Here is a 22,889-nt window from a genome sequence, read left to right as displayed (position 1 = left end):
ACCTTGACATCTAATCCTTGAACCTCACTGACAGGGGCACTTGTCTTTGTCTTTTCTGTTTAGCTGTGCTGTTCTCAATGGACTGAATGTTTTTTTTTTTTTTTTTTTTTGTAAATATGTCTACAACTTTTTTTTTTTTTGGTCTTGAAGCAGTTTTATTTTGTTGTTGTACAGTTTACTTAAAAACCAATTATTTTTCCAAATCCCTAGAGCACATTTGTGATCATGAAGGTAATTTGACTTGGATGTTAAAAATTGCACTTGTATTCAATACAACCCAGAAATTGCAGTTTACTCTTAAGAATGTTAGTAGTCGTCCAAGTGATCTAAGCGATCGGGAAATTATATATAAGGTATATATCTTTAACAATAACTTTGGCTTACTTGCTCTGTACTTGGCTCATGAGCAGTGACTCTGCTGACAGTGAGGGCTGTTCCTAATGTATATTTCGTTTAGATTCAGTAGGAGTGAAACATAAATATAACTTGAAGGGGAATCTCATCCAAGAGAATATATGAACATTCAACCACTGTGGGAAACTCACCAAAGTTAAATAAACGCTAATACCCATTTCTCTCAGTGTGTCACCAAGCAGAACAACAGATCCTTTCATTGTAAATTTTCTTGATTTTTAATTTTGCCATGAGTGTGTGTAACGCTGTAGCAGGGACACATCGAGTGAGCTCTAATTGGCCAAAAACAGGATGGGTACCATAATTAGTCCATAACACTGCAATATCCCAATTGTAATAATTTGTGAAATATGTATATTTTAGGCATTCAGAGAAATAAATTGGAATGCTTTAACAATGACAGATTTATGGGAATTATAAATGGATGTTTCTTGAGTTGTAATGTGGTCAGCTGATGAGTGTGAAATAAGAAAACAAGGGACAATTTTTTTTTAATTTTTTTTTTTTAAGTGATATGATTGTTTAACCATCAAAGATTCACCAATCTCACATTCATCAAAAGACTCTGCACTCATTCCTAATAAAACATACAATTCATTGATAAAATATCTGCAAAAATATTTTTCCTTATTTTACACACTAGCACCTACATTGACAGTGAAAAACACTAAGTACCCCCCCCCCCTAGAAAAACAGAAAACCATTACTCAACAGCACTATTAATATGTTATCAGACTTATTACACATATCAAAAGGCTTATCTATTGGATTTACATTATTAATGCATTGCCTGTAAAGTCAACGGCAGTTCTTGTCTACTGTTGCATAGAATACAAGGTGAAAAGAGTGTAAAATAAAACATGGGGACATAATTCCAGTTTGACAGGTAGTAAAATGGTTCTCAAACTGATCAGACTTCATGGCTGATTGATTGATTAAATTAAAATAAAGACAGCATTTAAAACATACTGGTGTAAAAACATACTGGCTGGTTAAACGGAATACAAGTGGACAAATATTTCCCACATCCCACAAGCAAAAACATTTTACAAACCAAAAAATGTATATGTCCCTTTTATAATTTAGCTATTTTTAAAAGCTCTGTTTGGGGAGGCATTATGTGGATAATGCTTCTTAAAAGCACATCAGCAACAGATGTAACACTGCACCGTGAGACTGTTACAATTTATCTAAACTGCCAACAATCTGCTAGCGTTAAAAACCTTGAAAGTGTTACTGATATTACGGTGCAGCTGTTTACTGTAGTAAATGCATGTCGTGTTTTTTTTTCATATACTAAGTGTTTATCTTTGGAAGTATTCAAGTATTCATCACATCAGTGTACCAGAAGCAAAGCCCCGTCACCCATATAATCTAATTTCAGATCAAACAAGTATAAAGGTTTATAACATTACATCCTTTTTGGCTAACAATTTAGCTGTAACTTTAAATTCTCACATAAAAAACAAATAGGATATTCCTACAGTGTTTCATAGTATTTTTCTACTTACTGTTTATGTTAATGCTGTAGCTGGTTCCTGTAGTGTAACTAACCTGATGATATACGCTGATAAGACTATCAGTATCAAATCAGACAGCTTTCCCTTGGTCTATCCGGTATTTCCTCTATAGTGTCTCTAAAAGTGATTGTCAACTTCGCTTTGCATTTTTGAACTTTGTGTATGGCCTGATGTAAGCTTACTCAAGATGTGGCTCTTCTGGTTCCTCCTCATCGTGGTCATGGCTGCATTGCTGAGCAGGAGTCACGTCTACAGGCTCCGCAGACTCCTCCACTGACCCTGTTGCATCTTCGTCAGCCTGAGCAGGAGAATCGTCTGCCGTCGACTCATCAACAGCTGAGGATTTGAGGAGATCGACAGGAGCTGGGCAGGGGGGGTCTTCGGCAGGGACAGAGACAGAGGGCTCAGCAGGAGGGTCAAGGGAGTCTACAGGGAGAGACAATGCACCCATAGGTGGACTTGGGCTATCACCAGACTCAATGAGAGATCCCTGCAGGTCTGTGGACTCTGTGACCAGGTGTGACGGCTCAGCTGGTGGGATGCCTGAATCAGACAAAATGTCATTGGAAGCGAGATCAGAGGTGAGGTCCATGGCCACCTGGGAGCTCAGCTCTAGTGACTCAGTCTGGTCATCTGCTGCTGATGAGAGCAGTACACTGTCCTTCAGCTCCTCTGTACAACAGGATACCAAACATAGTCGGGATTAAAAGTAAAAGTGGCTGACAACTGCATTAACAGTTCTCTTCCAACTTATTTCCTTTTGACAAATCTATACGAGAAAGCACCTGGATGCTGGAACGAACAGCTGCTGTCTTAACTCACCAACGCCAGAGATTTCATTGTCCTTCTCTTCATGCATAGCCAGTGAAGTGTTTGTCATGTCGATGGACGACATGGACAGATCCAGCCTGTCCACCAAATCAGCAGCGTCAGGGTTCATCACTGCCACTTCAGAGTCTGAGAAACCTTGAAAAACAAACACAAGACACCTGCTGATGAGATTTGCATAAACATACAGGAAACACAGGAGAGATGACAGTGAGTTATCCTCTTTAAACACTGCATATCTGAACTGACCAGGGTCCATGACTCTCTGGATGGGTGGAGGTAGAGGAGCTTCCTGGAGGGTGACCTGCTCCAGGTCTAAGATATCTTCACTTTGGCTTGAAGCTGCCATTAAAGGCGCCTGGAAACAAACAGACGTGATCTTCATCTGCTGCTACGGGTTTTGATCTCATGGAACATTATCAGTAAATTGTGGTTGTTGAGAAAAACGAGAAATACCAACACAGATCATTGACTATAATTGTCTTGTCACTGTATTCAGTGAATCTAAAAATAGCTGTATCAGCAATGAAACAATGAATTCAAATGAATTAAACAATTCGCCAAATAAAAAACAGTTGTTTGACAGAATTAATTGTCAACAATTTTAGTATTCCATTGGTCATTTAAGTCATATGTCAAGCAAAAATGGTTCCCCTTTACTGAGTTCAGTTAATCAAATGTGAGGATTCCCTGCTTTTATTTTACATTGTTATGAAATGAATATCTAGACTGTTGTTTTGTCAAAAGAAGCAATCTTAGAGCTCTGGCAACGTTTTGGACATTTTTTAGACTAAACAATTACTTTATTAAAAAAAAAATAAAGGTAATCATTATTTGCAGCACTAATTTAACATCTACCTCTGTGAATCCATGTGTAGGCTGCGTAGGAGAGGGTTTCTCCTCAGGAACAGGGGTGGGAGGCTTTGCAGTCGATACATCAGGATTTGCAGGGATTCGGTGCAGGTAACCATAACCAATGCCACAACCCAAACTAAGAGGAAACATTTTTATTTTATTTCATATTATGATATCACTTTTAAACAATGTACGCATTTTATAACTTTAAATAATGCTTTATAAATAACTAAACTGACTGAGCGTGAATGAATGGCCAACTGACTTTGTTAACCTTTACAATGACTGAATTATTTAAACAAACTTTATACAATAGGAAGAAAATTCAGTTTAAAACAAGAATGAATCTGGATGGACCCTTGTCTTCACTTAGCATCACAACAATGGCTGTGAGAAAAGCTGTTCTGAAATATTTTGAAATGGAAAAGTAGTGAAAGTTATCTCAATTCGTCAAAACACGCCTAAGGCAAAAAGATGAATTTATTCAAACTGAATTCAGTGGTATTCACCAGGAAGTCACTGTGAAACCCTTATGTATATGTATAGTCACATACCTGCCCTCTCCTCCCCAAGCTCCATTTGGTGTGACCACCACCTCTCTGCAGGCATCGTTTTGTGTGTTGTACACCAGCAGCTTCAGGGGCTTCCCTTCATGGGCCTCGATCAGTGAGAAGAAGTCTTCTGACTGGAAATCGGAGACTCCGAATTAACTGCAACTCATCTTTCAAAGATGACCTTAAACACAACTCGTAAAAGCTTATTTTTTGCATATGGTCAAATTAAAATCTCACAAATTATCTCTGAAAAGATATTAGAACCTATGGCAATGATGCGTTTAATATGAGTCTTACATCCTGCAACACCTGATCTGCTCCAACTATGTAGTCACTGTGTGGCTGAAGCCCAGCCAGTGAAGCAGGTGAACTAGCCTCCACATCCTAGGGGAAAGAAATTTCAGTTATAGCGCAAACAAAATATGAAGCTACTGTATAACAAGTTCCTGAGGCTCAGGTCTGGTTCAGATCAGTGGGTTTTTGTGGTTCTCGATGAAGCAGCTCACCAGGACGTGCCAGACATTCTCACTGGCTCCTTGGTAGCTGCAGAAGCGAACACTAGCACCCAGCAGGCCCTGTCCTCCCCACACGTTACTGGGCACCACCTCCAGCTCACGAACGCTTGTGCTTTTAGTGCTGTACACCTCCATCCTCACTGCCCTCTCCATGTTGGCCTTCAGGAGCTCCTTCAGCAGGTCGTTTTCCTCGTTCTGGTGCACAGTGATGAAAGGGGTCAAAAATCAAACTATTTATAATACCGTAGCTACACGGTAGGAGGTAAGCTTCTGTTTTTAATGTGCCTCTAAGTCTGTGCAACCCTTTATGCATGGCCACCTTCTGCTCAGTGACTGGTGACTTCAGTGCTTATTATCTGATAATCAATAAACTTACAAGTCTTTTATTGTCCAGAGACAGAATGAAGTCAAAGAAAGGCTGCAGTCCGGCCTTTTCTGCAGGGGAATTTGGCTGCACCTGTCAAAACCAACACAAGCATTTGGATAACTTGTACTGCTCCATCTTTACATTCACTCATACTGTTAAAAATCCCACAAATTATCTCTAGAAAAATTTATAACAACCTAACGCAATCATGCATTTAATTTTGTTTTGTTTTTAAAGCTTTAACCTAGTACACCACTACAGTCAAAAGCTACAATTAGGGATTATTTTTATAATGAACTAATGTACATATATATTTTATTGATGATTCAAATGATCATTTAGTTTCCCAAGGCCAAAGATTTCCACATTGCTTGTTTTGACCGACCAACAGTTCAAAGCTCAAAAATGTTCAATTTACAATCACATGGCGCGGATGAAAATCCGCAGACATTCGCATTTGAGAAGCTTGAACCACTAAATGTTTGGCATTTTCGCTGGATCTATCGCGACCAGTTTATCAGTTAGTCGACTAATCATTACAGCACTAGTGTAATATAATGTTAATGTACAATCGTTGTATTTTTTTTCTTCAACAACGTGAAAAGGTTGAATAAGGAGTGCTGTAAAAATTCTCTAATATAATTCACAGGATTAGTCAAAGCATTAGCTACAGACATTCATCTTGTATTTGACGTATTTAAACAGAAAAAAGAGGTAGGCACCGTAATAGCTCAACGGACTCAGGATTGGTGGATGACTTTCTTTGAGGCAAGTTACAGCCGGGATTCAAGCTTATTTTTTTTAAAACATTAAATAAACCAGTAAATGTTTCTGTTGCATAATTGTTTCATAGAGTGCCACCCCGTCCAGTTTTACCGGTGGGTCTTTAGCAGCTAGCTATCTGTTAGCACAGACTAATATTTCAAGATAAGCTGCTGTACACACTGCTCCAAACTCAAAGGAAGCGGGAACATTTTTATGTCTTACGCCGTGCACATGGTATCCATACGTCCCTCCTCCGGATACTTCTGAACTCTGTGATAACCCCATTTCTTATATGTATATGTGATATGAATACTATAAGAAAATAACAAGAGCGTGAGAATTATTACGGCTGACAGTTCGCGGCCATCTTGTCTGCAGTCCAAAACAATCGAACATTACTGCTATCGACCATACGCGCGTGCGCGTATACACAGCGCGCGCAATAATGGCAGACGTAAAATTGTACCAAATGTTCAATTTTTTAAAGGAAAAATTAATGAAACGTTAAACAACATTGTGTACTCGAATGGTACCCAGGACTTCAAAATATAAAATATACTTTAATGTCAGCGGAACAGCTTCCATGAAAAAGTACAGTGAAAAAACGAATTCCTTTTCTACATATATTCCAGCTTGTTTTAGACTCTGTCGTCATCAGTATGTTTTTCAGTTGTATGGGTATTAGGGTTGTGTGAGGGAGCCAGAAGGCATCCCCCTCGATAAGGTGAAAACACACACTCCGCAAGTTGGACAAAACAGACTAACACAGGAAGTTCATTTGTGTAATGCTGCGCCTTTATTTTGGGAACCGCTACTGATTGCGCTCTCTTCGAGTCCGACTTCCGGGGGCGGGTTTCCAAGGAGTGCACACGTGAGAAAGCAGCCACCAGACTCCAGCAGATGTCAATTACCTTGTTAGGCTGAACCAAGTGCTCAAGGAAGAGAGAGGGGAGTGGGTCGAGGGTTTGTTTTGCTAAGTTTGGAGTTTGTTTGGTATTTCGTGAGTTCATTATACATTTCATTTAATCTGTACAAGGATTTGTATTTTGTAAATGGAAATATTGGTAAAGTTAAATTTTAAATGTATTTTCTAAATTTATCGTGAGAGTGTCCATTGTCCCTTCACTGTATAATGGTGCTGGTAGAGACCATAGATGCCAGGTGGGAAAGCAGGTTGGTGCGTCAGAGGGCGGGGGTCAGGTTGGGCATCACCTCTGTTGCCTGAATCTGCTGCACCTGTGAGACTGCTTTTGTTGTCCACCAGCCTGCTACGTGTTTGTGAGAGTTGTGGAACTTTTTGTAACTTGATTAAATCAGAGCAGTGGAAAAAATCCCCGTCTCACTGATGCTGCTCATTTTTCCATCATGCTTTACACTGCAATACTGCTGGCATTCATCCTGTTTGTAAAGGCTCACAATCACCAAAACCATGCAAGTTTTGTTCACCTTCACGTGTACGCAACCTTGCAAGACCTAACCACTATGTGACAGTACCTTAAGGCAGTATTTGAACAAAATTCACAAAACTACTGTTTGGACAAGTTTTGTATAATAAATTATCATTGTTATTGTTAATCCTTGAAGGTGCTTTTAATATTACATATAATAAAAACAAGTTATGGTAATGAGGCCACCGCTATTAGTATAATTTCCATATGGTAACATGTTTTTTGTTTGTTTTGTTTTTTTAAATACGGTGAGAAATAAGATAAGATTTTCTGCACTATAGAGATAGTGGCAGCGCCACAAAATAACCCAGGAGAATAGACCTTTTTTTTTCGCAGCAGATGTTTTGACATGAAAAATGAAATGCACAGGTGAAATTATTGAGCCAGTTCCAGGGTCTTAGTTTTGTGTATGCTAGGTCACAGGAATTCCTTACTGGGACAATTAATGGAGCTGAACCATCATAAATGTGATCTGTGTGTTTGTTCCTAAGAACCCATTATTCATACAAAATTAACACTCAAACAAATTTGAAATCAGTGAATAAATACATAAAAATGTTTTCTTTTATTACTCCAATACAGAGATTATAAACATATTGTGAAGCATATAAGGGAAAATCCACAATGCGCCAGGTAGTTATTAAAACTAATTAACAAAATGCAGGCTGGAACCATGAGTCAAAATGGATTATCCTGCCTACACCACAGCCAGCTACCAGCCAAATATAGTTGTTTTTCTTGATATCTTGAGGAAATATGGCCTTGAAATGGTAGCTCTGCATTGACCCTACCTTTGTTAACTTTGGGTAAAATTACTTTTAAAGATGGTGCATACCCTCCATTCATCAGAATCCAATATTCTCAGCGGCTGTGGTACAAGATGAAATTAAATAACGTGTCATGTCATTATATAGATTAATGAAATTAAAGAGAAAACAGGAAATATATTAGATTACTCAAGTGTGATTCCTCTGAAACAGAACAAGTTATTTTTAGGCAACAGAAAAAATATCCAGCTTGGAAAAAATATTTTATCAATCATTGAAATATTCTTTCAAATATATAAAAGCAGTGCTCTTCACATATAATTCTCTCATTTAGCTTCTTGTTATTTTGCAAGAGTTCCTTGAATTACCTATAAAAAGAGATTGTCTGTGGCTGAATGAACCTGCTCTGGGCTCAGTTCAGTCAGGCCGATCAGAGACTCCAGGAGGTAGGTGCTCGACTCGTACTGTGGCAGGTTAACAGAGCTAAACAGCTGGAGATGGCAAAAGCTGGGTGGATGTCTGTGTCCTTTAAAAGAGCTGTGCAGTGGTCCAGAGGGGTAGTCACTGTCGAAGAACTCCAGGTCGGAGTCAGAGGAAAGACTCAGGTCCATGCACCTGCCTGAGGAATAGTCCACAGTGGGGGAGGGGGTGCTGGGGAAGCCCCCGAGAGAGTCACTGTCAAAGAAGTCTATGGCTTGGTTTGCATTCTCGTCGAGATAATCTGTCAGTGAGGTCCTGCTTATATTGTCTGTGAATGTGTTGGCTGTAAGTGGTCCCATACTGTCAGTAGTTGTGCTGTGTGTGGCAGTGCTGCCGCTGCGCTGTGTCAGTGGTTCTCCTATGTGCCTCAGTTGACTGCACATTGAGTAGTTATTATTTTCAGAGTCACCGATACTAAGGGAATGGGGCAACCCTCCATCAACTACAGGGAGATCCTGACTCTCAGTGAGGCATCCTCCTGCATCCAAGTCAGAGGAGGAGCAGGAGGATTCAGTCATGTCGCTGCTGCAGCTGATCTCCTCCACTACTAACTGCTCTGGGATGAAATGGAAGGAAGGAGAGGCAGGCAGGGTGAGAGACAGACCGTCTTCCTCCATAGTAAATGCAAAGGGGCAGCTGTTGTCCTGTGCATTCTGCACTGCAAGAGCCTGATCCCGGTCCTCATACTCTACAAGGTTCTCTGGAAGCCCTGTCTGTTCCTCTCGGCTCAGTGTTTCATCTTGCAGTCGTCTCTCCAGTTCGAGTCTCATGACAGTGTGGATGTAATGGGTCTGCACACGTCTGGAGTCGAACTCGGTGCGTCCCTGAGTGTTTCCACAGCCGTCCTTGGTGCAGCCGCATGGGAAGTTGAAGCGGTCCACCTGCGTGTGTAAAAGAAGGCGGGAGGAGAAAATGAGTGTTGTGGGTACTCAAATACAATACAGAGTGTTGACATCGGGATCTGAAGTTAATCACTGAAAAGATAAATGCATGTAAAATGTGTTTTTGGTGATCTGCAAGATTACAGTAAAAATTGTTTTCTAAAAAATAGGCTCCAGATTGTCAGATTTTATACAGTTGTCCTAAGAAAAAACAATCACACCCAGTGGGGTTGGTGACATGAGTCAAATCTTCAGTGACAATATATGTAGTATTATACCACAATATTAATAGATATAGAGAAAATCAATTGAGAAATTGTTGTTAAATAACAAAGATAGAAAGTAATGGATAAATGGTTGAGACACTTAGCTACAACTAATGTATAAGTGGTTGAAATAGATTTAAAAAAAAAAAAAAAAAAAAAAGCATGGATAAATGACTGGAATGTCCAGTTTCTGCTACTCCTATTAGACTTGGCCAAGCTGACCTAAACACAGCCAGTTAAACTGTACAAAAAATATTGTGACATAAAATTTTTTACAATCAATAGTGTTAAATAATATCCAGTTTAAAATATCAGTTGAAATGAACACATTTGGAACTTAATGTGTGGTGTCAGTGAAGGGGCTGTCGGGGTTTGTCAGACAGAAAAGGTTTGGGGCCACTGGGCTAACACACCCATATACAATATATTACAGTAAAGGCATAGCTACTACAGTATAAACAGTATGATAAAAATCTATAGTGCTGATAATTGATATTGTTTTGCAGTATATATCATTATATTGCCTTCCGCTAATCACCTTCGCTAAACATGCCTTCAACATGCAACTGATATACTGTACATATGAGATGCTTATCCAGGTCAAACTACAATTTCACATTCAGCTTGGACCAAATTTCAGGTACAGAAAATGAAACATCAAACTCCCTCACTGCCAAGACGTGCCAGAGAGACTTGTCAAGGCCAAATCAAGTTTATAATCAGCTTTCATGTTATGCAATGTGTTCTGGGATGAAGTAAGTATGTGTATGTATGTATAAGTGTCATACCTGGCACTTGATGCCTGCCAGACTGCATGCACAGGTCTCTGGCTCACAGAAGCCTTGGCAGTCACATCCACACGCCTCTCTGGAGAGACGCAGAGCATGAAGCTGCCTCTTCTCCTCCCTGTCGATGCGCTTCACCCCCGCTGCCTGGAGGAGCGCTTGCCGCTGTTTGGAGGAGTACGGCTGAAGGAAGCCTCCTTCCTTCACCTCAGCATCACTGATGTGGATGTCGATGTCTTCATCTGGGATTTGATCCACAGTGAGCCTTTCTGCTTCTCGCTGGTCCATGGTCCCGGCGGTGATCAACTGGAATCAGAACAACAGATAGAGTGAGACTGTTGCTTAAATAAGCAATGCAAACTAATTTAAAATTTAAGTGCACTTACTTTGTGTTTCAGTGCCTTGAACCTCTCTTCTCTCAGTCTTTCACGGAGCCTCTCTCTGCACTTATGCCGTTGCTCCACTGCATGCTCTGCCACCGTGTACCTTTGGAGGGTGCTGTGCCTCTGCACCATGCCCAGGGTGGCACCTCCACGTCTAGGCACACTGGTAAAGCCCTGGCAGCGTGGGAAGCTGAACACCGTCACCTGGTCAAAGCGCACATTGCTCTGGGCACTTCCGAGCTTGGGCCTCTTCAGGATGGACCGAACTGGTTGGGTTTGAAAGACAGACACAAAACATCGGAAAAAGTCAGGTCTAGTTTTAAAGTGATCATCTGGTGCTTTAAAAAGTAAAAAAACAAAAAAAACAATTAAATTATCTGAAAAAAACTAAAAGAGAGTCACAACGATAATTTCTACTTTACAACTCAAGTAGTTTTTGTCCTTGCTGAAAGTCATTGTAGGAAGCCTCATAAACAATTCTCAAATGAGTCCTACTCTGAGGTTCTGTGGGAGTGTTTTCAGTCTTAAGTAAACTTTTAGCACAATTCTTAGAAGTAATTCCTCAATATTTGATAAATAAAGGGCCTGAACTTTGACCCAGGCTTTGGTTTCTGTAGGTTTCTGAATGGCCACTAGGTGACAGACTAGTGACTTTGGTTAATAGTTGAACGTACTGTACATGTGGGAAGGAAATACCAAGAAAGGGGTCTATTAGACAGATCAACAGCAGAGAGAGAAAAGGGGTGAACCAGGGTCTAACTGTTGGTCTTTGGAGGTCTTACCAGAATGGAATTAGACTCTTCCTGCCAGGTTGGTCATTAATATCCATCAGGTTACTGTTTGGTTTAACGGGTTGGCTTCAACAAATTGTCTGACCTTCACACATAACTGAGGCTGATCTCTAGTTGCAAAAGTCAGTAAACAACTGAGTCTTGCTGACTAAGCTTGTCTCGGCTGCTCTGTCTGTCTGAACATCTCCACACTGGGGCACTGTTTGCACAAGTTGTAGGACCTGGTAACTGACTCAAATGAACAAACCTGAAACTGTAATACCTGCAGAATATTTTGTCATTGCAAGCCTTGTCTGCAGCTTTGGGATATCTGGATTATTCCATTGGATATGACTTGTTTAAAGGAACCTTGCTATTCAAATTGATTCCACAACATGCCATTGCTCAGGCAAATGATCTTCTACACAACCGGGCAGACAGTCCAGAGGCGAGTCATTCTCGGTGCATTATCTAGAGTGGCCCCAAGGTTGGCATTTTCATATCAGCAAGTCATAACAGTGCTGTTGCAGGGTGATAAGAAACATAGCTATAAAACACTGACGGGAAAACGGCCAGATAAGGAAGAGGTTTGCATTATTTGAAAGAGGGGAAAAAGAAAACGGTGGTCGTTGGTTTGGAGACTTACTGGGTAAACTGGTGGGTGATGAAGAGCCGTGAGTGGTGAAATCCTGGTTGACAGAGGAGCTGCTCTCCCCATCCGACTCCCACTCTGAGGAGCCAGGGGAGGAGAGGGAGGACGGCGCAGAGGAGGAGGAGTAGCAGGGATTGTCATCTACCTCTGCAAACTTTCTTTTGAGGATGCCTCTCATTGTTTGGCTGTGGTGGTCGAGATACATTCTGCATGACCACAAAGAAAAAACAAAAAAGGCACATTGGTTTTAAAAATGTATCATACTGTGATAATAAAAGCACAGATCAATACTCTAAGAGGCAACAAAAACACATCAGGCACTGTGTGGCTTTATCCAAAGAGCAGCACTCATTTCAGCATTCCTAACACAGGAACATAAAATGAGACATTATATAAACTAATAATGGAATAACAATTGAGTAACACAGCAACAACGTTTCGCTTTTGTTTGACAGACCAAATGTACACAGTCCAATAAAACATCTTTTGAAAGTGACAACTGGAGGAATGAGAGATCTTTCCTGTTGAAAGCTGCAGCTCTGCTGGTCAAGCCGGTTTCACACCAAAAGTTTGTTTAGGCTAATTAAATCCTGATAGTAATTATCCTACAAATTGATGTTTCATAAGTGTGCAAATGTGAACTGCAATCGTAGTTTCGCTTACAACCAGCTGAGCACTTGAGAGACAGTAGAAAAAAAAAAAAAAAATGAACTGCTCTTTTTCTTTTCCCTGCAGAGTGATTAACATTCCAATGATTCTTCAAGTTTTTTTGTGAAGAATACGTGGAAACGGACAGTCCAATGGCTGTATGCTGAGGGCGGGGGGGGTGATGGTTCAAGTGGCTGCTATTTTTGGATGTGAACATGGAAAATAAATCCAAAAATGAGTGATTTCAGGGTTGCAACCCTCAGCAGGGCTGCTGAAAGCGACAGCATAAAAGAAAATCTAAGCAGAGTATGCTGTAAAAGAGAGTGATGTACGAGAAGAAAAGCTGTTATTAGACTAGTCCAACCTGGTCTGTTACATAACTCAAGTTAGCAGTGTGTGTAGAGGCTGTTAATTCATTTTTTGAAACAATAGAGCCTGTGACGTCTTGGATGTAAGGCAAACTGCTATTGTCTGGATTAGGGCTGAGACAAACAATTATTTTTAGAAGTGTTATTCTGCAGAATATTTTCTTGATGAATCAGCTTGTACAATAAAATGTCAGAAGATAGTTACTTTGCACATCACAGGTTCCCTAAAGCTCAAGATGCAATTTTCAAATTCGTTGTTTTGTCTGAGCAACAATCCAAAACACAAAGATATTCCATTATGATCATAGAAGTCTAAGGAAACAAGCAAATATTCACATTTGGGAAGCTGAAATGACAGTCTCTGGCATTTTGTCTTTAAAAAAATTACTTAACAACTGATTATCACAATTGTCTCTGATTAATTTTCTGCCAATCGACTAATAAATTCAGCCGTAGTTAGGTTTATATTTTTCATTGCGAGTAATAATGGCAGAAAACAGTCAAATCTGTCTGGGGTCATTCTTCAAAGTCTGAAAACTGAATAATCACAATCTAACTTGAACTCTTCTTTCCCAACAAACAGGACTATTTGACCTGAGGATATTTATTCTCCATCATGATCCAGTAGACAACAGTAATACAAGCGGCAGAGCAGGATTCAGACTGACCCCCCCTCAAGAAAAAAGCATTATAAACCAATGGCTGCCTTTTGTCCGCACCGACAGGCTGGACTCTGCCACGGTCCTGCACTAATACAGAGTCATCCACAAGACAAGGGGTTTCTGATTGTCTGTAGTAAGCAAACACTCAAAAACCAATGAGGCTGTGTATGTGTGTGTGTGTGTGTGTGTGTGTGTGTGTGCATGCACTCAGAGTGAGCAACTTCCTGGATCCATCGGCAAATAAGAGGTGAAACAAGAGACAGCTTATCGTGCCATTCCACTGTTTACACAGTAGAACCCTCTGTTGCATGGGCAGAAAGGTGTGAATGGATTTATCTGTGCTGAAAACACATGTGCATGACTGCTCAATGTTCCTACAAATAAAGTGACAGTATTTCTAAATACATCTGCATTGCAGTAACTGCCGCTTGCCCCAATTACATCACATGTATTACATTTGATATGTGACAGAGTAGAAAGACTTTACAGCACATGTGGATATCCACTGAGACCACATCAATAATTTAAAGGTTCAAAGCTGCAGCAGCACAACATAGTGCACGTGCGCGTTTACGTGGAGGGGGGGGGGGGTACTGCATTAATGTACTACAGTAGATAAGACTAAGCGCCTCTATAGTGACACTATTGGGGGAAAAAACTACTAAGACTCACAATAAGTTTACAATAATTTCACTCTTGTGTTCAGACAACACACTTTAAATCCCTGCAGGAATGTCACACCGGGGTTTTATTGGAGGAAGGCAGGAGTCGTTTCCTGTTTGGCATAATACCAGTCATTAGGCAGCTGACCTCCTCACCCCGCGCGGAGACACACGGCGATCATGTCAGCTACAGTGACTGCACTGCACTGCCCTGCCCCCCCCCCTCCCAGTCCGCCCGCTTTCTTTACAGCAGAAACGCTGCTGTAAAGAACTGCCTCCTCTAAACCAGGGCAAACTTCCCCTGCCGCTTCAGAGCAGCACAGCACGGGCACAGAGCGGCGTCGGCGTCGGCGTCGCACCGATACCAAGTTCGTCTCAACATTGGTACCAATTTCTGTCCGTCGGAGACTTCGTGGCAGTGTTGAAATTTGAATTTGATAAATCAACAGTCAAACTTATAGTAATGGTCAATAAATTTCACAGTGAGACCGGCTACTTTCTTCTAGATAAACATAGTACGAGGTGATAAACATAAAATACGATAAGGTCACCATATAAACTAACAACTTACTAACACATTATACCCATGGGACTAAAAACGCTGACTTTAGGTTAGTGACTCACCACAAAGTAAAAGGCAGCATAATAGTAAGGAAGCCTGGAATTGACACGAACTTATGGGTCTTGTGTGCGGTCCAGCCAGCGGAGCATTGCGCGTCCCTCTGTGTTTATGTGAAGCTACATAGTAGTACTATTGTGAACATGAGAGAACTGGCTGGGAGCTCCCAAAGACACAAATCGTAGAGGCAAGATAATTCACCCCCTCGGAGCCGCCACCGCCTCGCACATGCGCGCAACTGTCGGCATAGCTCGCTATTCCTTAGGTTGCACAAGTCAGCAATAAGCTATTTGTAGAGCAGGTACACGATAGTCCTTCTCGGGAAACAGCAACAGTGTTTCTGACTGATTCAAACACAACCCAATGCTTTCCATTCAGCCCAGCTACAGACTGATCATTACGTTGTTTGGTCGAATCCACTGAACCTCCTCCGGACCTAAACAACCAAACCTGAGACATCCCAGCTTCACAAATCAAGTCATGTTCAACTGCATACCTCGATTTAAACAGCTGTAGCAAGTATCTGCCAGTGCCAAATCCTCTAGTTGGCAGTCTAATCCCCGCTGCTCTGCCCAACGAACCCGGGAGTACTTGGGGTGGCGGCGCTTCCTCTCGCTTCTTATCCTCTCTGCAGCTCCCCTGTCTGTCTTGACGCAGACGGTGACACACTCAGAGGCCGGAGACGCTCATGACTGACGCCGCTGCCCACAGATTCCTGTCTTTTGTGCTCACACTGCATCGTTACAGACAGGGCCGGTAATAATTATCAGAAGGCAATCAGGCACCTTTATAAACAAAGTAAGGCGCCATGTACTGTCTTGGAGCGTTTAGGTTTACTCCCGAGTAGCATGTAACCTGGGCCGTTTGCTTTTTCATTTTTTTCCCCCCAATCAAACAAAAATAAACTCAATGACATCGAGAGGGTCGACAAAATAATGATAACTCCCTACAGCGAGTTAAATATAATTCAGTGGTATTTAAATTTCAACATAACTATCCAGTAGTGGTTAAATTTCACAATCAATTATTCTGTTGCCTGCAAGTTTCCTATTTTATGGCCTTACTTTGTTTCCATAGACTGTCTGGTCTTTTATGTCTGTGGAAATTGCCTTCAAACCTCTTATGAAAATGGTGAGTAGACCTCTATTAAAGGTAACATGTACTCCTTGGTAGTCATCTTACATTACTGTAAAATGACTCATTGGTGTTCTTCAGTAATAATGATTATGTTCTTGCACTCCTTAACTCCAGGAAACTCCCTGAGGTGCATAAGAGTTGTATACGGACAGAACTATGGATTTTTCAAGGAAAAACCCTCCTCCCTGTCTCAGTGCTTTACTTCTCCATTTCTTATAAACAGATGTCGGCATAAATTGAAGTTTATCCATGCACATATATGCGCACGCTCATTCTGAACTCAAGTTTTTACAGAGAGTACTGAGTGAGAAAAAGTAAAGCAACTGGATTAACATTCCAGTGTCTCTGCTTTTAAAGATAATTATAGGCTACTCTGTGTCCCCGACTGGGAGGAAAATGAAGCTCTGCGCACAGAGAGGCAGACAAACAGAGCATCAGATTAACAGATGGACAGACAGATGAACGGGAAGACAGACAAGTCCAGAATACTCTTGAGTTTGAGCTTTGACCAGTGTGTTGGTACACATCAGTGCACTAGTGAGGATTTAAACACAAACTGTACTAATACCAAAATACCTGTTGGCCCAAATGCCCTGGCCAGAGGAAGGACTGCTCGTCCCGACCGCAGCACTCAGTGGAAGTGTGTTATGAAGAGTGTGACCCACTTTGGCTCGCATCGCTATAGTGCATGTGTGTTTTCTATTCTGATGACCTAAGTGGGTAGCAAACACCAGGGATACTGTAGGCTACAGCAGGAAGGGATTAATACAGTGCACATAAATAACCAAGTATTGTCTTTTATCTGATGCTCAAACTTGGACTCTTTGTGAATAAGTGTAATGACCTTTATTGAATTATTTGATGTAAGGTAGATTTTGCAGCTTGAAGGTACATTCAGTCTGTGTATCCTCTCTGAGATCTCCGAGTAGCTTACTCATAACACACGATCAATGTGCTACGTGAGGCTACAGGGCTATTTATAGCACCATCACACTGCAAGGACAAAAATACATTTGTGCAATATAGTGGAGTTTCCTGTTCCTTTTACAGGCTGATACTACGCACATTGGGACTCTATTGCGTGTAATGTACTTAAATGTGTCCGGGGGTTGGTCCAGACTGTTCCGGTCCACACCAGTGCTGCACTAACACAGGAGGTGAGTCATGGAGGACAGTTTATATTTCACTTGAACAGCACTGCAAGGGTAATTTTTCAATTTGACATGCACAGTAAATATACAGTAATTCTGTCTCAATTTACTGTATTCATTCACTTTATCAAAGTCTGGACTGACCCACTTCCCTAACCCGATTTCTTTACATTTTTTCCAGATCTGATTCCATCACATGTCCTATAAATAATAATGGAGAAGTGACATATTGCGCTTCAGAACAGGTTCATTATTTCAGAGCTGCTTTCCTCAAAATTGTCACTCACTCATATTCTTTGTCTGACAGATGATCCTGTCTCACATCTGCTCGTACTGTCAGAGAACAGTGAGAGTAAACTATTACTTTGCTTTCAGTCCAGAGTCCACGTTACACAAGTTATGGTTAACCTACATTCTGGCTGCCTCTCAGGTTGCTGCCACTGGCTCTTGTGGCCCCGTTTTCTCAGTAAAGCTGTGCCAGCAATGGCCCACATACAGCAATATACTGACAGAGTTTAACAAAGCTTCAGGCATGTGAAACTGTGCCCCAGTTTCTCCTTCCATCCTGTGGATTGTATCTCAGGGATTTACCCCCTTCTAAAGACCTCGCTCAGTTTTCCTGGGCATGACAGGAAGTATCAGGTAGCGTTGGAGTGTATGCTGTTGCTTTCCAGTCAGGTAGTAAAGTAAGGTGCCAACTAGAGCCACGTGCCGCCGGCCTTGCGTTTTCCTGATACATACTTCCTAGACAACAGAAACAAATATGATAGATACATCGATAACGGTGATGGAAGAAGTATTCCGATGAAGTAAAACTAGTAATACCACAGTATAGAAATACTTTTACTCAAAATGTTACTTAAATATAGACAGCTAGACAGATAGCTAGACAGATAGTGACTCAGAGAAATAAGTTCAGCTCAGTGCAGAGGAAAAATAAAAAGAACTGAACATGATTCACTCCCTCATGATATTGAGACATGGAGAATATACTCCTATGTTGTCTCTCCCTCCCTCTCTCTCTCTTTCAGTCATTGATGTCTTACTCCCCAGCCCGTCTTGTGGAAATGTCACACGTACACATGTTTGCTGGCTTTTACATAGCCCCTGATGTCATATTTTGACAGTCGTCACCATGGTCTCAAGGGCAAATACAGCCCAGCTGTTTCTATTTTAGAGGGTGGAAAGGCAGTGAACCATTATGTTTGTCTTCACCATCAGCAGCAGCAGCAGCATGACTGCCATCATCATCAACATCATCTTTGCAGTCATAATTTTTTATGTCAGTGGTGTTGGCTTTCTACATGTCCCTTTTCCTGACTTCAGGTTTACTCATCTCTTTAAATTTTGATATTCATGTCTGAAGCAGTTATGTCAGGGTTCTAGTTTTAAAAATGTTTAAATGCAGGCTTTCAATAAGTATTCAGGGTTTGATATTTAAACCCTTGAAAACTTTGTTTCAAATCTTAAGCAATTCTCTATAACATCAAATATCCATGATCTTTGATGAACAACAAGCAAAATTAAATTTGAGAGAAAAAAAACCTTGTTAGCTATTATATTTTAAGAGTTTAAAACTCAGATCATGTACCTCATTAGAACTTTGTTGGTAGTTTGATCATTTTGATTGACATTGCTGATAACATAAGCACATAACCCCACCATAGGCATGTGTATCCCTCTGTCTTAGAGGATTTGTTGTGTATCTAGATAGACTGTCCAAAATCTGATACAATACAGTACAGATACATCTGTAACTAGAAAATGTGCTCAGTAGAGCATTAATCTATGCCAAGGCAAAAGTAAGAGACCATACACCAGCCACATTTTTTGTAAATAATAGAAGTGTGACTAAAATATATAAATAATTTCCTCATTTTTATTTGAAATACTGGATCGGAAATGCCCCAGAAAATTATGTCTCCAGCCACACACACAAAAAAGAAACATGAGTAATGATACAATGGATAACTTTTTAATTAGTCCCTAAAGCAAAAGACATTTTCGCTCAAATGTTGTTGACTAGCCATTGTTTACCTGTTTATTAGCCATTTTATAGTTCATCCTCATGTAATGGTAAATAAATTAGCACATTACTTCAATAACCATGAAGAGGTGGGGCCAGTTAGAAGTAGCATTAGCTTCTTACGCTAACGTAATGTAGCTTTGACTGTGCCTCTCAGTGACTTCACTGTCAATGCACATGTCGCCTTTTAATATGAGTACCAAGGTCTGTGTTACCACTGGCTTATTTTGTGATACAATTGTGCGTTTAGAAGTTTGCACATGCAGTGTAAGATTTCAGACAGCGTTGTACACAGTAGTCAGACATTTTAGTGTGGGAATGCAGGTATGTGATTGGGGAATGTACCCAACTGGCACCGGACGACAATGTAACATCAGAAAGACGTTGGACTGATGTTAAATTGTAGTTAGAAATTAAAATCGGGTTGATCTCAAAACCCAACGTTGGTAATTCACATTGTGACCATCAGTAGACATTTAGCAGACGTTGGGTTTTGGTCACCATAGCTCTCAACTAAAATTTTAGTATTCTATGTCAAGATGGTGTTGGAATGACGCGTTTGGAAGACGTTGGCTTTTTGTAACGTAACAACACAACTTACAATCATCAAAATCCCAAAGTCACCTGTCATCAGTGTTCTGTCAAATTTACGTTGGCATTAGACGTTGTCCCGATATTGAATTTTGGTCACCCAATGTCACAATCCACATTCAACCAATTACCAGCATCTAACGACGTGGCCAGCTGCGTGCCTACTGGGTAGCAAGCTACCAGGAGACAGGTGGGTCACACATACTAGAGGCACAGAAGTTCAGGTTGGAGATTGGAATACTTGGAAAGATTGGTTTTTAACAAGCATATTGATATTTTTTCCCTTTTCCAAATTTCTTGCAGAATTTGGGTCTGATCAGTAGTTTTGTATCAATGTAGCCAAATCCCTGACTTTAAGTTGTTTTTCCAATATCTAACGGTTAATCTTTACACCCCTACCTGGCAACTATTATCACATTTTGATTTAAATGTTGCTGAACTCCGAGTGGTACATGAAAATATGTGACGTGACCTTTTCTACACTGAGTTCCACCCACAGCGCAGACAGCAATCTCGTGAAATTACCAACACTGCTCCAACATTGGCAAAAAATATTGCGTTCATGTAGAAACCCATTGTTAGTGGTAAAAAGCTCATAAAGAAATTAGATTTCCGGGCGCTTTAAACTCAACTGTGTGCCGAACTTCTATTAAAGACACAGAAATATTACTTTCTCCGCTGTGGAAATGCCATCAGATAAAGACTACAGGTAAAATTTCACAACAGTGACACCTTAAGTGATGTGTCAACTGCCAGCCTTTTGTCTGTGCAGCGATAGCAATTCAGGGGTAAACGTCCCGTGACACCCTAATGGCAGCTGTACAATTGGCCTTGTGCCAATTGTACAGTTGCCTAATCCTGGGGCTGGTCCAGGGGTGATATCGTATCTCTGTAGAAGAGCTTGTGAGGCTAGAAAAACCATGTTGTCCAAGGTGCTGCTCTCTGTGCAACATGTAGGCTGAAAAACTGATATGATAGATCTATGCTATAATGGCAAGTAACCTGCATACACAGTGTATGTACTGAGATAAAATGCAACGCATAATTCAAAAGCCTCCACTTAACAGCCTTGTCATTAGTAGGAACATTAAGACTCAAAGCTGCAACACTCCTGTAATATTATAAGGCAATGTACTGTAGATATGTAATTTTATTAACTAAAATGATTCTATTGATACCCATTGTATCCTTGTAAAACATCCTCCATGTATGACCACTTCTACAGTATTTTTGCAAAAGCAATTCAAGCTGCAGCCCAGAGTGCAAAGTAGGTTACACAACTGCAGTTTTCAACAGAAGTGATCTTATCTGTCTCTGCTTGTGAGCAGTGCAAGCTGTAACAGCAACGCAGCTGTGTGATTGGGTTTGACATTCCCCCTTCAACAATGAGCCTCTTGTCAACATTAGCCACAGAGCTGGGGTGACCTTTCTTACAAACTTACAAACTGGCCTGTGTGATTCAATGTGGTCCCAAAAAACATCCCTGAAGGAACATAGTAAAATCTATCACAGGGCAGAAATCTATGTCTCTTAATGTTTCTGCTTTATTATGTGTTCACAATAAAAATTAACCAAGTTGTGTGAGTGTGCACAACATGTGTGTTCCTGTTCTCACTGTCTGGCTGTCAGCCCTGCAGTGGGAGCTCCTGTGCTCTCTGAGCTCCAGCACAGTGTACTCTGCTGTTGGTGTTGGCTGTCACATGTGGCTCCATGTGAGGCTTTCGGAGGAGCAGGCAGCAGCAGCAGGAGGAAGGAGACCTGCTCTGTTCTCAGCTGTTCAGGCCAGTACTGACTGTTCTGTGGCGCTGTGTGTGTGAGACTGTCTGACTCCCCCGTCCCTCCCCTAAACACTCCATCCCTCACTGATTGCCTCTCTTCCAATGCACCTGGCAAAACACATGCACTGAAGGCTGACAACACAACTGTTAGACATAGGATGGTATTTTCTACTATCACTGATTTCTGAGTCTGAAAGCATTAATGTGTATTGTGAGACTTTAAAGTTATATTAGATGTGTGTGAATGAATGCATCAAACAGTCCTTTAGTATTGCAAATAGCTGCAATGTATACATATGCACTCACCTGGTATGTAAGTATAACAAAAAATGTTCTGTCAACCGGCTAGCAGCTATGATGCCCTTTAACCACTTTTTAGTAGAAGGGAGGAGGCGTGTCTCTCTGGTGCCATCTCCTGGCTCTTAAATGATATTAAGAAGGAAATCAGTGCTGTTTTTTTTTACACGAGGGAATGAATGAATCATTTTCTCCACTGGATGCCGACATGGCAAATGCTCACGAGAAACAATGTGGTCAGATGAAAGAAATATTATAAGTTTTACACATGCTAAATGATGACAAAACCAATTTGGCTAAGAATTTTAAAGGGACTTTAAGAATACAAAATAGCATAAATACATAAATACATAAAATACAGCCTAAATAAACATCTGATAACACCTTCCATGTCTTTAAAACGATGATCTTAAACTTGCAATAACTGATTTTTTTTTGTCCACTTGGTAGCAGTGGAAACAATAAACACAATATTGATTTCTTAACACCGTACAATTGGATATGGCTAATTTGTTAGCAGGCAGTTGCACAACGCTTGTTTACAGTGGGTTTTCAGAGCTATGAGCTGGAAACAGCTGCTTGCTGCTGCTGCTGCTGCTGCTGCTGGAAATAGTGCTGATGAGTGCAGGGAGAGTGAACCTAAACAGTAACGTTTTGGGCCAGAGGAGCAAAACAGTGAGCTGATATATCTAAAAAGCTC

The 22,889-nt window shown here is 40.9% G+C and overlaps 2 protein-coding genes across 3 annotated transcripts; both read right to left on the bottom strand.

Moving 5' to 3' along the window:
* Nucleotides 1-948: 948 nt before the first annotated feature.
* gorasp1a (golgi reassembly stacking protein 1a) lies at nucleotides 949-6,203 on the bottom strand. The gene is made up of 9 exons (XM_040144674.1): nucleotides 6,041-6,203; nucleotides 5,063-5,143; nucleotides 4,678-4,881; nucleotides 4,469-4,555; nucleotides 4,172-4,302; nucleotides 3,621-3,753; nucleotides 3,012-3,120; nucleotides 2,757-2,900; nucleotides 949-2,606 (listed from the first exon to the last, which is right to left on the bottom strand). The coding sequence occupies exons 1-9, from the start codon at nucleotides 6,101-6,103 to the stop codon at nucleotides 2,113-2,115; spliced, it is 1,446 nt and encodes a 481-aa protein (XP_040000608.1). The 5' UTR covers nucleotides 6,104-6,203; the 3' UTR covers nucleotides 949-2,112.
* Nucleotides 6,204-7,810: 1,607 nt separating this feature from the next.
* LOC120799412 (cysteine/serine-rich nuclear protein 1-like) lies at nucleotides 7,811-15,961 on the bottom strand. 2 transcript variants are annotated; one of them, XM_040144589.1, is made up of 5 exons: nucleotides 15,706-15,961; nucleotides 12,245-12,456; nucleotides 10,832-11,094; nucleotides 10,449-10,751; nucleotides 7,811-9,394 (listed from the first exon to the last, which is right to left on the bottom strand). In XM_040144589.1, the coding sequence occupies exons 2-5, from the start codon at nucleotides 12,453-12,455 to the stop codon at nucleotides 8,402-8,404; spliced, it is 1,770 nt and encodes a 589-aa protein (XP_040000523.1). In that variant the 5' UTR covers nucleotide 12,456; nucleotides 15,706-15,961; the 3' UTR covers nucleotides 7,811-8,401. The 2 variants fall into 2 exon arrangements, with proteins under 2 accessions (XP_040000523.1, XP_040000522.1); XM_040144588.1 differs by lacking the exon at nucleotides 15,706-15,961 and adding an exon at nucleotides 15,215-15,683.
* Between the last annotated feature and the right edge of the window lie 6,928 nt (nucleotides 15,962-22,889).

The sequence above is a fragment of the Xiphias gladius genome, chromosome 14, assembly GCF_016859285.1.
Source record: "Xiphias gladius isolate SHS-SW01 ecotype Sanya breed wild chromosome 14, ASM1685928v1, whole genome shotgun sequence".
Lineage (NCBI taxonomy): Eukaryota > Metazoa > Chordata > Actinopteri > Istiophoriformes > Xiphiidae > Xiphias > Xiphias gladius.
This window is presented reverse-complemented; position numbering and strand designations above follow the sequence as displayed.